This window comes from Cannabis sativa, chromosome 5 (assembly GCF_029168945.1).
Source record: "Cannabis sativa cultivar Pink pepper isolate KNU-18-1 chromosome 5, ASM2916894v1, whole genome shotgun sequence".
Taxonomy (NCBI): domain Eukaryota; kingdom Viridiplantae; phylum Streptophyta; class Magnoliopsida; order Rosales; family Cannabaceae; genus Cannabis; species Cannabis sativa.
In genome coordinates, this window is record NC_083605.1 from 76,059,284 (window position 1) to 76,077,988 (window position 18,705).

Consider the following 18,705-nt stretch of genomic DNA (forward strand, 5'->3'; position numbering starts at 1 on the left):
TGACGAGTCATCGAAAAATAAAGAAGAATCAACAAACAAAACAAAATGAAATCATGCCACAAAGACAAGATTAAACACTCCAAACTATGTCATAGAGATAAGACTAGAATACTAAAATCATATCAAAATAACAAGACTAATTACAATAGCAAAAATTAAATTGTAGTAGCAAAACATAATCCCAATAAAGCCGCACCTAAGCTCAAGGAATGTTAGCGGGCCTGAAGAGAAAAAAGAAAACCTCCAAATTCTAATAATAAAAATTAAAGAACGAGAAACTTTAATTTTTTTTCTCTTTTAATAGCTTTTATTAGTTGTTAATTGTTCTTTGTATTCTAGGCAGCTCATTTGGAGCATTTAAAGAGAGGGACACAAGTATTATTGGAACACCTTTCTATCTCATATAATATGTTTGTTTTATTAGTAACTTTAGATCTTATTAGCTGTCTAGAATCTCTTGTTCTTAATTTGTTGCATTTAGCTTCAACTATACACAAATAACACACATGATTATGACATAGAATAATAAGGAAAATACAAATACACATGATTAGGATGTTAAACTTAGATCTTGAACATTTGTATCTTAATTAATACAGGATTTGCATTAATGATTTTAATCAAGAAGGACATGGTTTCCTTTATGAAATGTTACATTATTTTTATTTTGTTTTATTTTATTTTATTTACTGTAAAAGTAATAGAGAGAAGTGTTTTCACATCTTAAACCAAAATGGTTGGGGAGAGAAAAAATTTTGTTTTCTTTTTTGGTACTCTCGAGAACAGATCCAGTGAAGAGTCTGGAGACAGGATAAGGCTTGTAGCTCAAAGAATTAGAGTACATGACTACAAACTACGATGTCGGGGGTTTGAATTCCTCCTCGCCCATGCCCACAACTGGCCAACAAGGGAATAAATCACAAGAAATATATTAACAATTTGTAACAATTGTGAAGCAAAATTTTATTCAATCTTGAAAATTTATGTTTTTACAAGTTTATTTGGTAGAGTAAACAATTGTACATGTGATCATCATATGAGCTTCTTTTTAAATAAAATATAACAACAACAAAGTATATTATTAATTCTTGTCAGCTTTTGTTAACCAATAAAAACTCGACACATGAGCTCGGGATAGTTTTTTTACCTTGAAAAGCAATTTTTATAATTGATATTTACTCCCAAAAAAATCATAAATAACAATTTTTCCATTTAAAAAAAAATATTATTGTTAAACAAAGGAAATAAATTTTCAAAAACAAAACTTTAGGGAGAGTGAAATTTGATTCAAAAGAAAACAAAATACACAATGCAACAAAAAACCAAATAAACATTTTGAGTAGAGTGATAGAAAATAGAGATAGGAAACCAACAAAAAAAATATGCAAAAATATTTACAACTGTGTGCTACATTGCATTGAGATGACATACCAATCAACCATCATGCTATTCATACAAAATCCAAATCTAAATAAGTACAAACACACCGACTTGTTTTTCCCGAAAAAGATTGGCGTAAGAATGTACATTTTTCGCACAAGAATGATCCAACGAAAGAAAATCTATTCGTAGCGAGATAAGAAATTTTCCATCTAAATAGGACATTGAGTGAAGATCGAAATAATTATTTTTGTCTTCCATCCAATTATTAAATAAGGCAAAAATTAGTAACTAATAAGTCGTCGTGATTATGCAATTCATGCTAATAAAAAGTATCTTCTTCTTCTTCTTTGAACCCTTTTTGCTAGCATTTGGAATTCAAGGTATGAGAGAAACAAAATTAGCAATGTTCTTTCTTTCTTTGATTTAAAAAAATGGAACTCTAGTATACATGTTACAAGTCTTAGGACAAGACTTTTCACGATCAAATTAAGTTCTATCTTTATTTATTGAGTAATTTATGGTGTAATATCTAAATTTAACTTATAAATAATTAAATTTAATTTTTGATGGTAATAATATCAATTGCAAAATATACTATTAATAAAAACTAACTAAAATAAAAATAAAAATAAAATACTAAAATAACCCTTATTAATTATTTAAAAAATTTTAACAAAATTTAAGTTAAATAATTGGAATTATTTACTCTAATAATAATAATAATAAATGTTAAAAGATATCAGTAGTGCCTAACATCTAATCGTATATGTCAATATCGCTATTGTTCTAATTAAATATCGAATTCTATATAATTTAATGTAATAATTTTTAAAATCGTAACCAATCACAAAAGGACTTCTCTAGAAGTACCAATAATATTTATAATAAGCTCCTCAGATATCTCTTCAGTTCCACACAAGCCAAAGAAAAAAGCTTCAGAAATTGGAACAAGTAATATAAATATATATAAATAAAATAAAAATAAAAATACAAAACATCATCAACGGAGCTCAAAACCCAATGAAAAAGTGAAAGAAAACGACGTCGTTTTTCAAAATCCACGTCAGTAAATATAAAAAACTCATTATAGCCTCTCAATTATTTATCTTAACGCATTGTGTTTGGCCTTTTGTGTTTTATTATTATAATTATTATTACTGAATATGCATTTATTAAAAAAAAAAAACAAAAAAGAAGGTGGGTTGTGTTCAAACTTTTCCTCCACACAAGAAAAAGCCAAGGTTGAAGCTTTTTCAAGACCATGACACTAGAAAAATCATTGCCACAAAAGAAAAATCACACACAAAAAACCACTCTCCCCAAATCAAGACCACATTAGATTAGATTAGATTCTCATGATTTTGGACACTTTCACACAAAACCACAAAAATATACATACATTATGATTTCCTTTCTATAATTATTAAAGGAAAATGTTTGGTGAAAGAGGGAAACAAAAGTAGAGATGAAGAAAAATACACACAAATTATCTATAGTATCGGTATGGGGTGCTCTTGCTCGTGCCCTAGAACCGGCCTTAGGCTAACGCGGACTAGGCCTAGATAAAAAAAACTTCTTTTAATAAATATTAATTTTTAAAAATACCACCTATATTCTATACATAATAAGCGCCCAGGAAAACTTATTTTTCTTGAAACCCACTACAACTTATTAGGGCCGTCTGTGCCCGAAGCAACATATGGCTCGATATTAAATTGCACCCGACCCAACTAGTTATCATCACGAGTTAATAACTGTAGAGAAGATTTTCCTCCAATTTGGTAGGGAAAAAATATTTGGTAGACCCTATTTTTTGAAGTGTTCCCACTTACATTGTTTCACTTCCTTATCAAATAACTCTCCCTCCTCTCCTCTCTCCACACCTAATAATATATAGCCTAAGCCCCACAAATTTACTATAAATATATTTATATATATAAGTTCTTATTGTACAAACTCCAAGAAGGGAAAGGGAGTCCTTGAGTGATGAGGCATTAATAAGTCAAGGATGACAACATCATCCTTTGACGGTTTAATTAAGAGGGGTAAGTAAAAGAATTGCTAAAAGGTATCACTGGTGCCTAGCACCCTTCTCGGTGTCATATCGTTATTGGTGTAATTAAATATTGTGTCTCATATGCTCAAACAAATACTAAGCAACAAAAGAAAGAAATTAAATTGATTCAAAATTTCCCTTCCCTATCAGTTATTGTCAAAGGTTGTAATAAAAGTAAGTAATAGAGAGGGGTCTCTCTCTGTAATTAATTTCTTACTTTTGTGTCATCATTCATCATTATTATTATTATTAACCAAAGCTTGTTCAGAACAGAGCGTTACAAATAATAATAACAGTTTTCTCATTTATAATAATATCAGAATAGGTTATATCAGCTAGGGAAGTAAGTGTAGGGCTACATGTAACACAGCAACAAACTTCATTACTATACATTTAGCCCCATTTTTAAAGGGTACATTTTCAGGAAGACTGTGATGTGAAAAGGGCCAAAAAGTTCTTCTAAATAGGCCTAACCAAGGCTAAGCTATGGTTGGTACTAACTATATACACATAATTCAATTATTCAATGTACTATACTATACTATTGGGAGATAAATAGTATAGACCTCAATGTTAATAAAATTTTTGTCTAATTCTGTCAATACAGACTCTGTTAGTATTTTAAGTAGAGTACAATAACACAAACTTCACTCTTCAATACTATAGATTAGCCTCGTTTAAAGGGTACATTTAAACTCTTATGATGAGAGAGAGAGTCAAATGATGGATTATGTATATGAGAAATGCTAAAAAGCACACCATCCTAGTTGTTTTATCGTCATTAGTATCATTAAGTATCGGGTCCTATGTATGAATATCGCTAACCAATTATAGGACACTACCTACAAGTGGTACTAAGCACTACTGGTGCTCAATAATAATACTCTCTAATGTGCATATATATAGGTCTAAACAAGGCTAAGCTATGGTTGGTTGGTTTGTACTAACTATATATACATAATCCAATTATTCAATGTACTATACTAAAGATACAATTATTAAGAGTTACTATATATACAATAATAATAAACAAATTTTGTTTATTTTTTTTATTTTTTTTCTAGAGCTATGTGGTCCATTTGTCTTTTTGGCAATAAATCCTAAAGCAGGCCACTAATATGGTTGGTTCAGAAGACAACTAACCTGGAAGTCCGGATGTTAGACCACAGAAACAGAAGCAGAAGACCACATTTGAAAGCTGAAATCCAGTTCCCTGTTTGACTGCAAAACCTCACAGTGGAGAGAGTCAGTCAATCAGTCCCCCCCTCCTCCTCATCCTCCTCCTCCTCTTCCATCAAGGCCTTTACTACATTCAACAATAATTTACTGACTTACTTCCAAAAGGGGTACTCAAACAACCTCTAGTAACTCCTAAAGATTCCTCTACATAAGGTAAATTCCTTCTCCTTTAACCACAGATACAAATAAAATACCAAATGCAGAAGAAGAAGAAGAAGAAGAAGAAGAAGAAGAAGAAGAAAGGCTAATAAACCAGAAAGAAGACAAAGTTATGGAGATGTCTAACTCCAACTCCAATTCTTCAGAGAAGGAAATAAAAGCTCAAACAACTAAAAGAGTTCTTAAGGAGAAGAGAGCAAGGTTGTACATTATCAAACGTTGCATTTTCATGCTGCTATGTTGGAAGGATCGTGGAGATTGATACATACACACAAACACACACTCACTCACACATAATCATGGTAAAGATGATAATGCTCTTTTTGTTTAGTAATAGTTTGTCTCTCTTTTCTTAGTGGTTTATTTTTACATACTTGTAAGAAACTTTTACTATTTGTAGCACAAATCAAACTTTCTTTGTTCATTTTCTTTAATGCAATGGTTTTGAGTAATACTCTCTAACTTTGAACTCAATATATTCAAGCAAAAGTAGATAATGCCATAAAGTTTCTTGAGCATAGTTAGTACTATTGTGTCTTTAACTCATAAGCCAATCAAAATTAAGAAACACCCTGAAAATAATAATAATAATAATTTATTTAAAGCTATGAGAAGTTAATAGGGTAGGCCATGGCCTTGAGGTTAGTAATGAACTCATAAACTTGTTCAGATATGAATAAGAACATTGTTCAAACTTGAATTGCAAAACAATATTAAGCTTATTTGAAGAAAAACATACTTTAATTAGTTATGAAAATTTTACATAATCAAAACCAACATACCCCAAAAGAAAAATTACTAATAAAGATTAAAAAAAAAATCATTTTTTTATTATTGTTATTACACATTCACAAATATATATATATATAATAAAAGCAAATCAATTTCCCTAATTCCACAAACCCTAATCGAGTAATTAACAACTGGTTTCAGAATTGAGAAATACCGAAGACCAATTCAAACAGGGAGCTTGGAAACGTCGTCGTTTTGGACCTGGGTCTGTTCTGTTACGGATAAAGGAGGGTTCTTTACCGAATTGGCTTCTTCTTTTTCTTCTCCGTCGTCGTCGTCTTCTTCTTCTTCGTCGTCGTCGGTGGTGACGTTGACGCAGGAGAATCGTTCGAGAGAGGAGAAGAAGGCGGAGGAGACGGTGGAGCCGACCCAGGTGGCTACCAGATCCAGCTTCTCCTTTGCCACGATACTGTTGTTAGCGTCTTCTTCCATTGGAGAGGTTCGCAAAAATCGAGAAAAGGGAATTTGAAATTGAAACCAGATAAAATGAAAGATCGAATCTTTAAGACGTGTAGAGTTTTGGGGATTGATTCGTAATTAATGTTTAATTGAGGGTTTTATTTGAAATATTAGATTGACTTAATAGTTGCAATTTGATAAGATTTGGTTTCCCCATTTACAAAAAATTTTAAATAACAATGTATATGATTATATAAAAATTTAGACTAAATTTTTTTTTTTTTTTCTAGATATTGAAATAGATAAAGTTACATTCTGATAAAATAATGGTTATGTTTATTGAGAAAAATTCAATAATACACTCTTAAAAAAGATCGATTGATGTAATCCTATCGGTTTAGTATTCGAAATAATTTTTTAGTCAAATTTTTTCGTAAGTTATAATTATTTAAGACTTCTTGTAAAATTTTAAGAAATTTAGAGAGATTTAAAACGTTAAAAATAGAATTCAAACAGTGTGTTACATGGAGGCTTATTTTATTATATACATATGTAAAATGGACAGTTGTTTATTTTTTGAATAACTCATATCATCAAGTATACCCATTTTGAATTTTATTACAATCAAGTAATCAGTTGCTGCCTATATATTTTGTGGTAACAAAAATATATTGTTTTAAGGTATATCAATCTACGATACGAGCCGATAACAGTTATATACCACATGTGTCTACGTTCTTGAAGGCACTCCTCTCTTTCAAGAGGATTCGCGGCATGTCAAGCTTTAGTAAGGTTCTTCGCTTTACATCGAATTAAATCACATGCTCCACCGTTTTGGTGGCCTTTATCAATTTCTTTGAGTTTCATTATTGAGAACGTTACTACTGGCAAGATACTTAATGTGTTTATTTATTTCTTTGAACTAAGATAAATATGTTTTATTTAGTTTTCTTTAAAAGGCAAATTTTGCATTATCATATTTTTTTTAATGTTTTAAATCTATTATTCGCATTATATATATTTGTTTAAAACTTATAACCAAAAATTATTAACAAAATGAAACAATTAATAATTCAATCAGCAACAACTTTACCATGGAAGCCAAGGACGAACATATTTTTTGCATCCATTACTAAAACAAAATAATCTTATAGTATATACATTTGGTATTAATAATAATATCAAAATCTAATAAAAAAAATGTAAATGATATTAGCAATATTGCCATTTACAATAATAGAGTGAGAGATTGAAAAAAAATAATGAAATTAGCAATTCATATATACATGAATTGGCAAATATTTCGTTTTCTTTTTTCTTGAATATACAAAATAATAATGTAAAAAATGAATTAAAAATACTTTTATCAACATTGCTACTTACAACAAAATACTTTTATAGTTCTTGTTTTTTTCTTTTCTCTATTAATTTCAATAAGGGCTCGTTTGAAACGTCGTATTAGGTCGTATTGTATTGTATTATATTGAATTATATTTTATACAATATATTTATGTAAAACTATATGTGGTATTAACTTTTTAGACACCTAAATATATAATATTTTAATATAAATTAAAGTTTAGCATAGTATTATATAAAAATATAATATATAATCCAATACAATACGACCTAATAGAACATTTCAAACGAGCCCTAAAGGTATTGCCACACCACTCTACTATAGTTACTGTAGTAGTGTTTGGTTTGATAATGGTATGGGCTTTTAGCCTTGCTTTCAGTTGGGTGATCGGTGAAAAATCAATTTACTTATGGCACTTCCAAGTGGTTAGCATGGTTACCTATTATTGTGTTCAAATTTAGGGGATTCTCAAATTGTTATTAGCCATATGGCTTCTGATTCATTTTCTTTAGATTGTTCTTTACATTGTTGGTCGTGTTATTTCCTTTTATTCTTGTTTGAATAATATAGTTATTATTGCCCAATATTCTTTTGTGACATCTTTAGCTGATAGTCATTGATATGTTTGATTTGTCGTTAGTTCACTCAAGTTAAAAATTTAGTATTTTTCACACTTTTTTAATACTTTAAAGTTGAGGGCTTAGTGGTTCTTTCATTGGAGATACTATTGGGATTTCTTTTTTTATTATTGTAAATGACTTGGTTGGCTTATTATTATTTTGTTAAGTCCACTCGTTGAACGATATCATCATGTAATAAATATTGTTCAATTTACCTATTAATAAATATTTTAGTGTTTCTTTCAAAAAAAAAAAAAAAAGTGAGAAATTAAAAATCAAAATAAAAGTATATATTGAAATTAATAATGAAAAAGCAATAATAATTAATTCATAGAATCAATCCATTAATCCCTTTCTAATCTAAAGTTACATCTCATCTAAAAATTCTAGCCAAGTATCTAAAACTAAAATATTCACTCAACACATTAACTCTCTATTAAAAAAAAATATTTATTAATTCTCTGATCTAATTCTCCATTCAAGTCGAATCTACGATTTTCAGCTCACCAACAGATAGCACAAATAAAAATAATTTCGGAGCTATACTATTATTTACATATCGACCTAAATTTAATTATTTTTTATGTGTTTTATGATTGTTTCGCAAAAAATTTAATTAAACAAAATATAATAGAAATAAATTCTACCTATAATTTTATGTTTATAAATTTACAATTTAGAGGAATTCCAATTCATGTGGGAATTTATTTAGTTGGTAAATAGTTAATTAACGTCCTATAGACTATAGAGTAGAAAATTATCTTACTTCACCAAAGGCAAATCGTGTATAGAAAATAGGTCATACATTTTCCTTCTTTTTTTTTTTTTTTTTTTTTGAAAGAAAACGAAAATATTCTATTAAATTTAAAAAACACAGCCTAAATAAAGATAAATAGAGGCTCAAAAAATTAAATAACTAAATCTATAGGAAGTTCCGGTTATAAAATACAGACTCATCTAAAAAAAAATTACCCTTTTTGCTAAAGAGTGAGCACTGAGCAATGGTATTCAAGAACCTATTACAATGAGAAAATTATAAATTGCTAGAGATTTTATATATCGATAGAAGATAAATTACAACTCAATTGTAAAAATAATACAAAGACTAAAATAAAAGATTTATTACATAAATATTACAACACATTTATAATATATATGTATAATATATATATATATATATTATATATAAGAAAGGTAAAAAAGATCAATTATAATACATGTAATATATAACATATACAATGTAATATGAAGAAGAAGATATATATTGTTGGGAATTCAAATAAAGTCCCACATTGGCTAGAAATGGAAAAGATCATGAGTATATAAGGATGTACATATCTCTATTGGTATGAGACCTTTTGAGAAGGTGACAATATCATACTTGGAGTAGAGATAGGTGATGTCCGATGTGATGTACCTCAATGTACTTTCATGATGTTCGTGGATGTGCTCAGTTAGGCAGTGTGCTTTGATTCTATTCGGAGTTGTGTCAAAAATCTTCCTGACAATGAAGGTCAGGGCGTGTTCCGATTGATGATAGCGACAGTGCAAAAATGGAAGATCGTTTGATAGGAGGATTGTTGGGAATGCAAACAAAATCCCTTATTGGCTATAAATGAGAAGGATCATGAGTATATAGGAATGGACATATCTCTATTGATATGACATTTTGAGAAAGTGCCCAAGAACAAAACCGTGAGGACTTAAGCCAAAGTGAACAATATCATACCTGGAGTGGAGATGAATGGTGTTTGATAGAAAACTTGGTTCATTCTAAATGAGCACCAAAGACCTATTTTTATAGTGTTTAAGTGATCGCATTTAGAATTCAAACACACCACACCTTATTTCTCTCACATAAATGAGTATCAATCCATTTTGTAACAACTATATCATCATAATTTTAAATTCTTTAAATCAAATTGTGTAAGAATTATTTTATTACATTAATTATGTGTGATCAACAAAAGAGTTACAAGTGATAACGAATTGTAACTTCTCTCCAAGTTACAACATGTACGTTACAAAGTGTAGTTTAAAACTATAGGTTACACATTTATTTATCATACACTTAAGGCCAGTTTGGCACATCTGTGCTTCGGGAAAAACAGTTGTAGTTGTACTGTGAGAAAAAACAGTTGTAGCAAAACTGTAGAAAAAAGCTGAATTGAGTGTTTAGTAAATATAAATTTTAAAGTGCTATGAATTTTCAAGATTCTATTATAATAATGAGAATGTTATAATCTAATTTATTATAATTATAATCTATATAAAAAAAATATGTTGTATAAATTTTTTATATATTTTTAATTATTTTTTCCTACATTATAAATTTATACACATTTGATAAAATAATTTATAATAATATAAATTATAATTTTATAACTTGTAATTTATAGAAAACTCTAAGTTTACGTGGTTTGTTAATATATCAACATAATATATTTATCACATTTTAATTTATACTTGTTATATTATCAAATAATATAACATAAACTATGGAAAGATTTTCAAATAAGAGATATATCATTACGTCATTACTATTGGGAAGACAAAACGAAGACAATCAGAAAAAGTTTGTAACTCTAATTAAATATAAATATGTAGATGGATAAAGGAAAATATTTTCTAATCAAGTTTTTATTTATATTCTCAATTTAAGTGTAACTCTTTTTTTTTTCTTTTCTTTTCTTTTTTTTAATAAAAAACATGCATAGATAGAAAATAAATCTCTTATTTCATTCATCTTAGAGGCAAATTTTGCATTATTTTGTTATTGTGGCATTTAATAACTCTTCTAGTTCTATTAAATGCCATACTAATTTTTTCATGTACATATAAATGGCCATTAAATTGGAAAAGATAAGCTTTATCATACCTCAAAATCCAAAATATACTCACATTTTTTTCCTTCTTCTAAAGATATAAATAAAATAAAATAAAAAATGATTCCTCAAGTGATAATAAGACTTGTAAAAGATTCAAAACTATATAAAAGGATGGTGCTCAAGAAGAAAATTTGAGTAAGTTTTTACTTGTTTTAAGATTGGAGAATCTTCTTGTACTCGTTGAAAGTTCCATGGAATGGATTCACCCTACCTTCCGACACCACCCATAGCTCTTCCACGCTTCCCGAAATTAGATGTTCGTCGTGACTAACCTGTTTAACCAAAACACACACACACACACAATTTGTAACTAAAGCTTGGGTAAAATTGCCTAGATTTATAGACGTTTTATTAATCGGGTTTTGAAATCATTACCATAAGAACGCCTCCTTGGAAAAGAACAAGTCCTTGAATTAGTGCCTCAACGGCATCCAAATCCTACATTTTCAACAACAATAGGTGAGAAAATTGTAATAGATGGAGATAATATTGTTTGTTTCTTGCAATATATACAGAATAAATGAATTAGCCAATAAAGGGCAAGCACACCTTGAGATTTCTAGACTAAAATGGCTAACTTAAATCGAGACATATTGACAGCTCGGCTTTGCTCGAAAAACAAAGAACCAAACCGAGTAGCCCACGAAGAGCATTAAACATAAAAAGAAGAAAGGGGTAGCTTACCAAATGATTGGAAGGCTCGTCAAGTAATATAATGTGAGGTTTCTTGAAAGTTATCTTAGCAAATGCAACTCTGCTCTTCTGACCACCTAATATTTCAGTTGAGCAAATTGGATGAGCAACCCAGTTAAATATTTTTAAAAAAAAGATAAATAATAAAAAGAAAAGAGCTACTAATCATATACAAACATATATATAGGATGTTGACCATTGTCAAAAGCTGGAGGCCGCGGGTAAACTACAAGTTACATAAAAGTTTTTAAAGTAAACAAGTTAAGAAAGGAAAATACCAGACAAAGTGTACATTGGCTGAAGTGCAAGATTTCCCGTGACACCAAATGAACCGAGGTGACTTCGGAGCTTCTGTTCAGGCACTCCCTGAAAGAAGAGAGATTTTGTTTTCAAATCAGAAACAAAAGTGCTTATATAAACTCCGCCAAAAACCACTCAACCCAAAGTGAGAATGTTTCAGGCAGGAATTAAACAACTTAAATCCCAGAAAAATTGGAGATTCAACTTATGAGCAAGAATAAACATAAACTTCATTAGATATATTTCCCTTGATTGAAAGTTCGATAATTCTAGCATGAAATTTTCTAATGAGCTAAAAATTTGCTAGGTGAGAATGAAAATTTCTCATGCTATCAGAAAATCCATATTGCTAAGGTTAACATGTATTTGAAATACAAGGAAAAGTAGAGATGGGGCAACACTAAGAACAGCTTTCTATATTTGTTAGCTTTGGAAGAAAAGTAGTTTTGTTAACAAGAACTTACTGGGTAGCAGCGCATCATATACAAAAGAGGATTTGAAGATAAGTCAAGTCCATCCACGTGGTGCTGACTGAAGACAGCTATACGAACCTGAATGAACAATATGGTGATCAGATTAAAGCATTAAAACTCCAAGTCCAATGAGTTAAGTTGCTAATCAGACAAGTAGATTGGTAATTAAGAATTATATATGCTTATTTATTTATGGGAAACAAGATAGCTTGATAATTATGAATCCAGCAGTCCTCTTATATTTCAAAGATATCAACCATCAACAAAACACAATCGCATTTCAATTAAAATATGAAATTCGGTTGCTATTTATAATAATAGCGGACAAAAAGCAGTTGAAGGAAAAATGATCAAACCTTAGCTGAGCGGAAAACTGTCCCAGAGGTTGGTTGTAGCTCTCCTGCAATTAGTTTGAGTATGGTTGATTTCCCTATACCATTTGGCCCAACCACTGCAAAATGATTTTGAAACCCAGAAGTGAATTTGGGAAAGAAATAGAAGAACTTACAAAGTTGACTAGTTGAAAGACATAAATGTTAAGATTACACTAGCAACAGTAAATTATTCCAACCATGAGCTTTGTAGGGATCAACATCATCCTTAAGATTGATTTTATATCAAATAAGCAAATGCAAATACACAGTGGGAAAACATATACACACCACACACACTCCTATGTGTCAGCATCACCTTAAAGATTGATATGAGTCACAAATATATTCAAACAAACTTACCACGAATACACACACACACACTGAGTATAAATATCAGCTTTATGATTGATTTCTATCGCATAAATATATGCAGCATACATTGGAAGATCCCACAAACGTGAAAATTATCAATTACAAGCGCAGAATAACGTTAAAAATAGATAAAAACTGTCTACTGCATTCCTAGATAATTTAGAAAGATAAATAAAAGAAAAATCCACTTCAACAAGATTCCTTACTTGCAACACGGCTGTCTAGGTCAATCCCGAAATTTAAGTTCCTAAACAATATAGGACCGCCAGGATAACCAAATGAAGCATCACTGCAAATAATTTCCAACACATCAAAAGATTATAAGCACTTGATCTAAGTGAGACCATGGGAATAGAAAACATCACAGGTTAATCAAGTCAAACATGGTATCTTAAACCAGACTATGACTACTAGGATTCAATATTTTGAAGTTTATCAAGAACATGGCTAGTTGAGGTTGTTTATTATAAGAAAAATAAAGCCAGTATGAATCACAATCACTGGAAGCAGGAGAAATAACAGAAAATGATTTTTTTTTACAACACTTCAACCCAAAGGCCAAAAAGGTATCAATAAATAAATGTAACCACTCAGAAAAATGAGTTGCAAACCTGAAACTTATAATAGGGGCACCTGGCCTGTCATCTGGAGTTGGGAACTCAAATTTATAGCTGCATATGGGGGATAAAGGGACAGCTAAAGATTAATGAAACATAAAAGAAAAGAACAATGGAAGAAAAGTTGATGAAAATTTGGATGTAGCAGCTTTTCTCCGAAATTCAACGTTGAGTATCCAAAAGAAAAAGGTGCTTACTCAGGATCATTAACAACTTCATCTACATGACCCATCCGCTCCAATGCCTAGCATTTAATGAAAAAACATTAATGAATTGCAAGGACAAAGTAATATAACGAAAAAATAAATAAATGGCAAAGAGTTAAATAGATCCAGGATATAGAGATCAAAGCAATCTTTAAATCACAAAACAACAATGTAGGAGGACAGGTCTACCTTGATTCTTGACTGAACAAGAGATGCTCTCTTTGCGTTGTAACGAAACTTATCAATAAATGTCTGCAGTGTTAAAAAGGTCATGTGGTAGTCAAATACGAGTCGTGAAAAATCCAGCGGAAAAAAAAAACAGAAAAGGATGATCTCAAATAACAAGATTTTAGTAACAGCTTAGTTAATTGCATCCACAATAGTGAGCAAATGATCAGTGAATCAGAAAACCACACTTCACCCCAACTAAGATACAAGAAGATCCCAAAGTGAAATGAATTACAGAAAAGTAAAAGAAACGAAGCATCAAATACCAAAAGAAATTACCAATGAAATACAAAAGATACAAAATCTGACTTAACTGCCACTCAGAAGTCAGAATCAGTTAAACCAAAATGTATAGAAGAAATGTTCTGTGTGTCATACTTCAGAGTTCAGATAGAGTTAAAGGTTTTTCTCTTTTGCTTTTCTTTTCTTTTTTTTTTTTTTTTTTTTTGACAATGAGCAGAGATAAAGGTTATTAACAAGGCATACGTCTTTGACAATAAACAATTGATCACCCTGTCTCGGTGCCAAAGCAAGCATTAACGTGGAAACAACCAATAATGCAGACAATGTTAAAAAAACAGATATCTAACCCTAAATAATAAAAAACAATCAGCATAATCATATTTATTTTATTATGAAAGGATTAACAACCTGCATATGGGATCTTGAACGTTCATTTGCTTCAAAAGCTTTCTGTTTATTTTTTATCTGTTCTTCTCGTGTCCTCTCAAAGATATCATAATTACCCTTGTACGCAGTCAGTTTTTGTCCTTGTAGATGAAGAATATCAGTAACCACCTGTAAATACAGGAAAATTGAATAAGACACAATTATTTCCCATACAAAGCTTGGAAGGCATAACAAAGATAATTACCGTGTTCAAAAATTCTCTAGCGTGAGAAACAACTATGAACGTCTTTGGCCATTTCACCAGGTAAGTCTCCAGCCACAACACAGCATGAAGATCAAGATGGTTCTGCAGGTATATAAAGAGTAAGGCAAGCAGCTCAACAAGAGTACTTGGTAAATAACAATACAGATTACAAATAACAAAATGAATGAAGTCAGAGGTACTTATAATGCACATAACATACTGTGGGTTCATCCAGTAGCAATAAATCAGGCTCTATGAAAAGGGCACGTGCGAGGGCAATTCGCATTCTCCATCCTCCAGAAAATGTTTTTGTTGCTTTTAGCTGCATTTCTGGAGTAAAACTAAGACCCTGTAGAATATTTTTATAGCACGACACCAATCAGAAAAAGAAGCCAAAACATAATTTCTTCATGGTTTTTACTAATTACAGATCAAATAAAGCAAACTAAATTTCAGAAAAGAGCATGCGCAATATGTCAAGAGAACTAAGAAGCCACAAAATTCAACCACCAAAACAGAACTCACAGCGAGAATGGCAGCTGCACGAGACTCTGCAGAATCTGCATCAATGAATTCAAGCCGTTTGTATATCTGCTGAAGCCTTTGTGAAATTGCATCTTTGTCCGCTCCTCCATTGGTTTTTCCATCATCCAAGTCCATGTCTCTCTTAAATTAATGAAGGATAGCCAAAAAAAGGGGCATAGAACCATCAATTCAACTAAAAATATCAACCAAAGTAAAGTAGGATAAATTAACACAAACAAAACAACAACAGAAAATATATATTCACCTGCAGAGCACTAAGGCGAGCTTCTTCTTGCAAGAGTTGGGTTCTCTCTATGTCAGAGTTGAGAACACATTGCAAAGCTGATATATCATCACCAACAACTTCTTGCTCCACATGCAATATCTGGCAATTTGAAGGAATGCCGTCAATGGCATGCATAGCCATGTGCCTGAGGAATGTTGTTTTTCCTGTTCCGTTTCTTCCAACAAGACCTAGAAAAATTGCACAAAAACATGTCATCATCATCAAAGTCGGATAACGAATTACAATGAATGGATAAAAGATTATATCATTTACAATTGCCTTTAAATAGAGACCATAAGACTGATGCAAGGTGACTTTTTTTTCCTTTCTACAACAAGCTCACCCTCCCTAAAATGAAGATGAAATAAAGATTATTACAATGCCAACAACATATATCAAACTTACCATAATGCCTTCCAAACGAGAGTGTAAGTTCACCATCCACAATGAGCTCCCGACCACCAACAGAAACACTGAAATTCTCCATACGAATGTCCTTGACAGTTGATCCACCACTGTTGTCGTGAGTAACACACACAACAGGCATCCCTTCCCTAGCTGCTTCCATCTCTGCCAAATGGATTTGGTATTCCACCTAAATAATAAAAATTAGTAAAAATATTGATTAAAAAAACCTTATCAAACAAATATTATGATAGTGACGCAGTTCATATGAAACATCAATCAAATAATCAGCAATGCTCAACATATGGTTTGTAATTGTATGACACCTAATATGTTGCAAACTCAGTTAAAAACTTGTTACTAATTTCTTTCATCTTGTTGTTATTTTGCCATTATGGTTATTAAAATTTACCTCTCTTTGGCGCTCGTCCTTCCTCTTTCGCCTTTCTAGCTTAGCTTTGTCACGTTCAGTGAGCAGAGGACCATCAAAAACTTCAACCTTCTTTTTTGGAGCTTGCTCTTCATCCATTCCATCATCCATTCTAAAAGGTGTTGCAAGGCTCCGCATAGTTGGTTTAGGTTTAACTAGTCCATGCTTCCCAAACTTTTCAGATAATATACTACATACCTATTACAAACAAAAATTAAAATCAATAATGAATCACAAGTTCCATGAATTCAACCTAAAATTGTTAAATTAGCAAAATAACCACATTGAATTTACACTGTGCAACCATATATACACTGTGCAACCATATAGTGTAATTTTTGGCAATAATTTTGTCTGACAAAAAATTTCATAATGACTATTTTTACAAAACACTCCAAAACAAATTAACTGGCATCGAACTCAATATCAATATATGAAAATCGAAAGCGTAATAGGATCAATTCAATGCTGTTACTGTTCAGCAAATTCAAGTAAAATATTCAACTGTCGAATGATTTTTTAGCTGATAAACAAAACCAAAAAGGTAATTGAGGATATGAAACTCACAGAACGACATTCGGTGGTGTCATCGACGCAACCAGCACCGACGAGAAGCTCACCGATGGCTTCAAAAGCACCTTCGCCGTCGATTCCGAAATCGAAGTCTTCGTCGGCGAGGACGTTGATGATGTAGTCCATAATAGGTTGATCCACATCCACGGCCCTTCGGCCAAGCACTTCTTGCACCACAGAGCCCGCTACCTCTGTCATTTTCTCGGAAACTTTTAATTTTCCGGGAAAACAATCTTTCTTCGCACCAAAGGGTTTTGCGGATATTTGAGAGCCCCCCTTTGATGAATAAAAGCCCTTTTAAGGAGTGAGAACTTAAACGACAGCGTTTTGATGAAACCTCATTAAATTTTTTATTTTTTGATTTTTTGAGTTTTTTTTTTTTATATATATATATAATAAGAGCGCGTTTGGAAAGTCACAATGTAATTAAATTTGTGTGTAATTAGAGGTAATTACACAATTTGACATGTTTTTCTGACCATATAATTACACTATAACTATGTAATTGAAAGTAATTGAGTGGTTCCAATTACACTCTCTAATTCTCGTGCCCCCATGAGAATTGAATGTAATTACACTGTGTAATTACTAAAAACTTTTCATATTAAACATTAGCTACTAAAAAATATTATTTTCTCATGTAATTACTAACTATTTTGCCAAACAAGATATTAGGAATTCATATATAATTACTATCTCATATCCAAACACACCTCGCATTTTAAAATATAGGTGGTGTTTGGTTCACATGAATGAGTATTGGAATGGACTTGCTATTCCTTAAGAAAGCTCAATCAAGTGTTTGGTTTCTTTATTAGAACTTGAAAGCCCATTCCAAAGGAATTACAATTCACCTAAACTAAGGATTTACTTTTCCACTATAAAATCACTTGAAAGCTAATTCCATACTAACAAAAGTCTATTTTACCCTATCAATCCTCCTCCACTTCTCACTTTTTTTTGGATGTTACCATCATATTACTAATTATTTAATATTTATATGCAATTTTATTATTTTATTTTTTAATAATTAAGTTTGAGAATGTGCACATTTCCCTCACATGATAAATATATTTTTTTGCTAAGAATATTATTTATTTGTTCAATTCATAAAATAATGGTAATTTAATAAAATAAATATAATTTTTGAAGAGTAAAGGGTAATTTAGTCAAAATAATAAAAGTTCTATTCCATTCCATACAATACCAAACATGATAATTCTTATTCCGTTGTTGATTCCATAGGCTTTACCAAACAAAAGAATAAAAATTCCATTCCTTTCCATTCTTATTCCTATTCCTATTCCCATTCCCATTCCATTTTCACTTAGTAACCAAACGCCACCATAGTGTAATTACTAAACTATGTAATTACCCTACCTAGTAATTACACAGTTACTTCCAAACACACCTTAAATTTTATCTTTCTTTTTTGAACAAGTATTTTGATGAA

General features: G+C 30.8%; 2 protein-coding genes across 2 annotated transcripts; both read right to left on the reverse strand.

Annotated features, from left to right (window-relative positions):
• Positions 1-5,559: 5,559 nt before the first annotated feature.
• Positions 5,560-6,205, reverse strand: LOC115717340 (uncharacterized). Its single transcript, XM_030646311.2, has one exon. It carries the CDS (start codon positions 6,059-6,061, stop codon positions 5,795-5,797), a length of 267 nt encoding a protein of 88 aa, XP_030502171.2. The 5' UTR covers positions 6,062-6,205; the 3' UTR covers positions 5,560-5,794.
• A 4,519-nt stretch (positions 6,206-10,724) lies between these two features.
• Positions 10,725-17,534, reverse strand: LOC115716130 (ABC transporter F family member 3). Its single transcript, XM_030644861.2, has 18 exons — positions 17,247-17,534; positions 16,662-16,877; positions 16,250-16,439; positions 15,824-16,032; positions 15,559-15,699; positions 15,254-15,382; positions 15,034-15,135; positions 14,811-14,957; positions 14,121-14,183; positions 13,923-13,969; positions 13,720-13,779; positions 13,315-13,397; positions 12,719-12,813; positions 12,354-12,440; positions 11,868-11,955; positions 11,581-11,666; positions 11,272-11,334; positions 10,725-11,168 (listed from the first exon to the last, which is right to left on the reverse strand). Exons 1-18 carry the CDS (start codon positions 17,448-17,450, stop codon positions 11,049-11,051), a joined length of 2,130 nt encoding a protein of 709 aa, XP_030500721.1. The 5' UTR covers positions 17,451-17,534; the 3' UTR covers positions 10,725-11,048.
• Between the last annotated feature and the right edge of the window lie 1,171 nt (positions 17,535-18,705).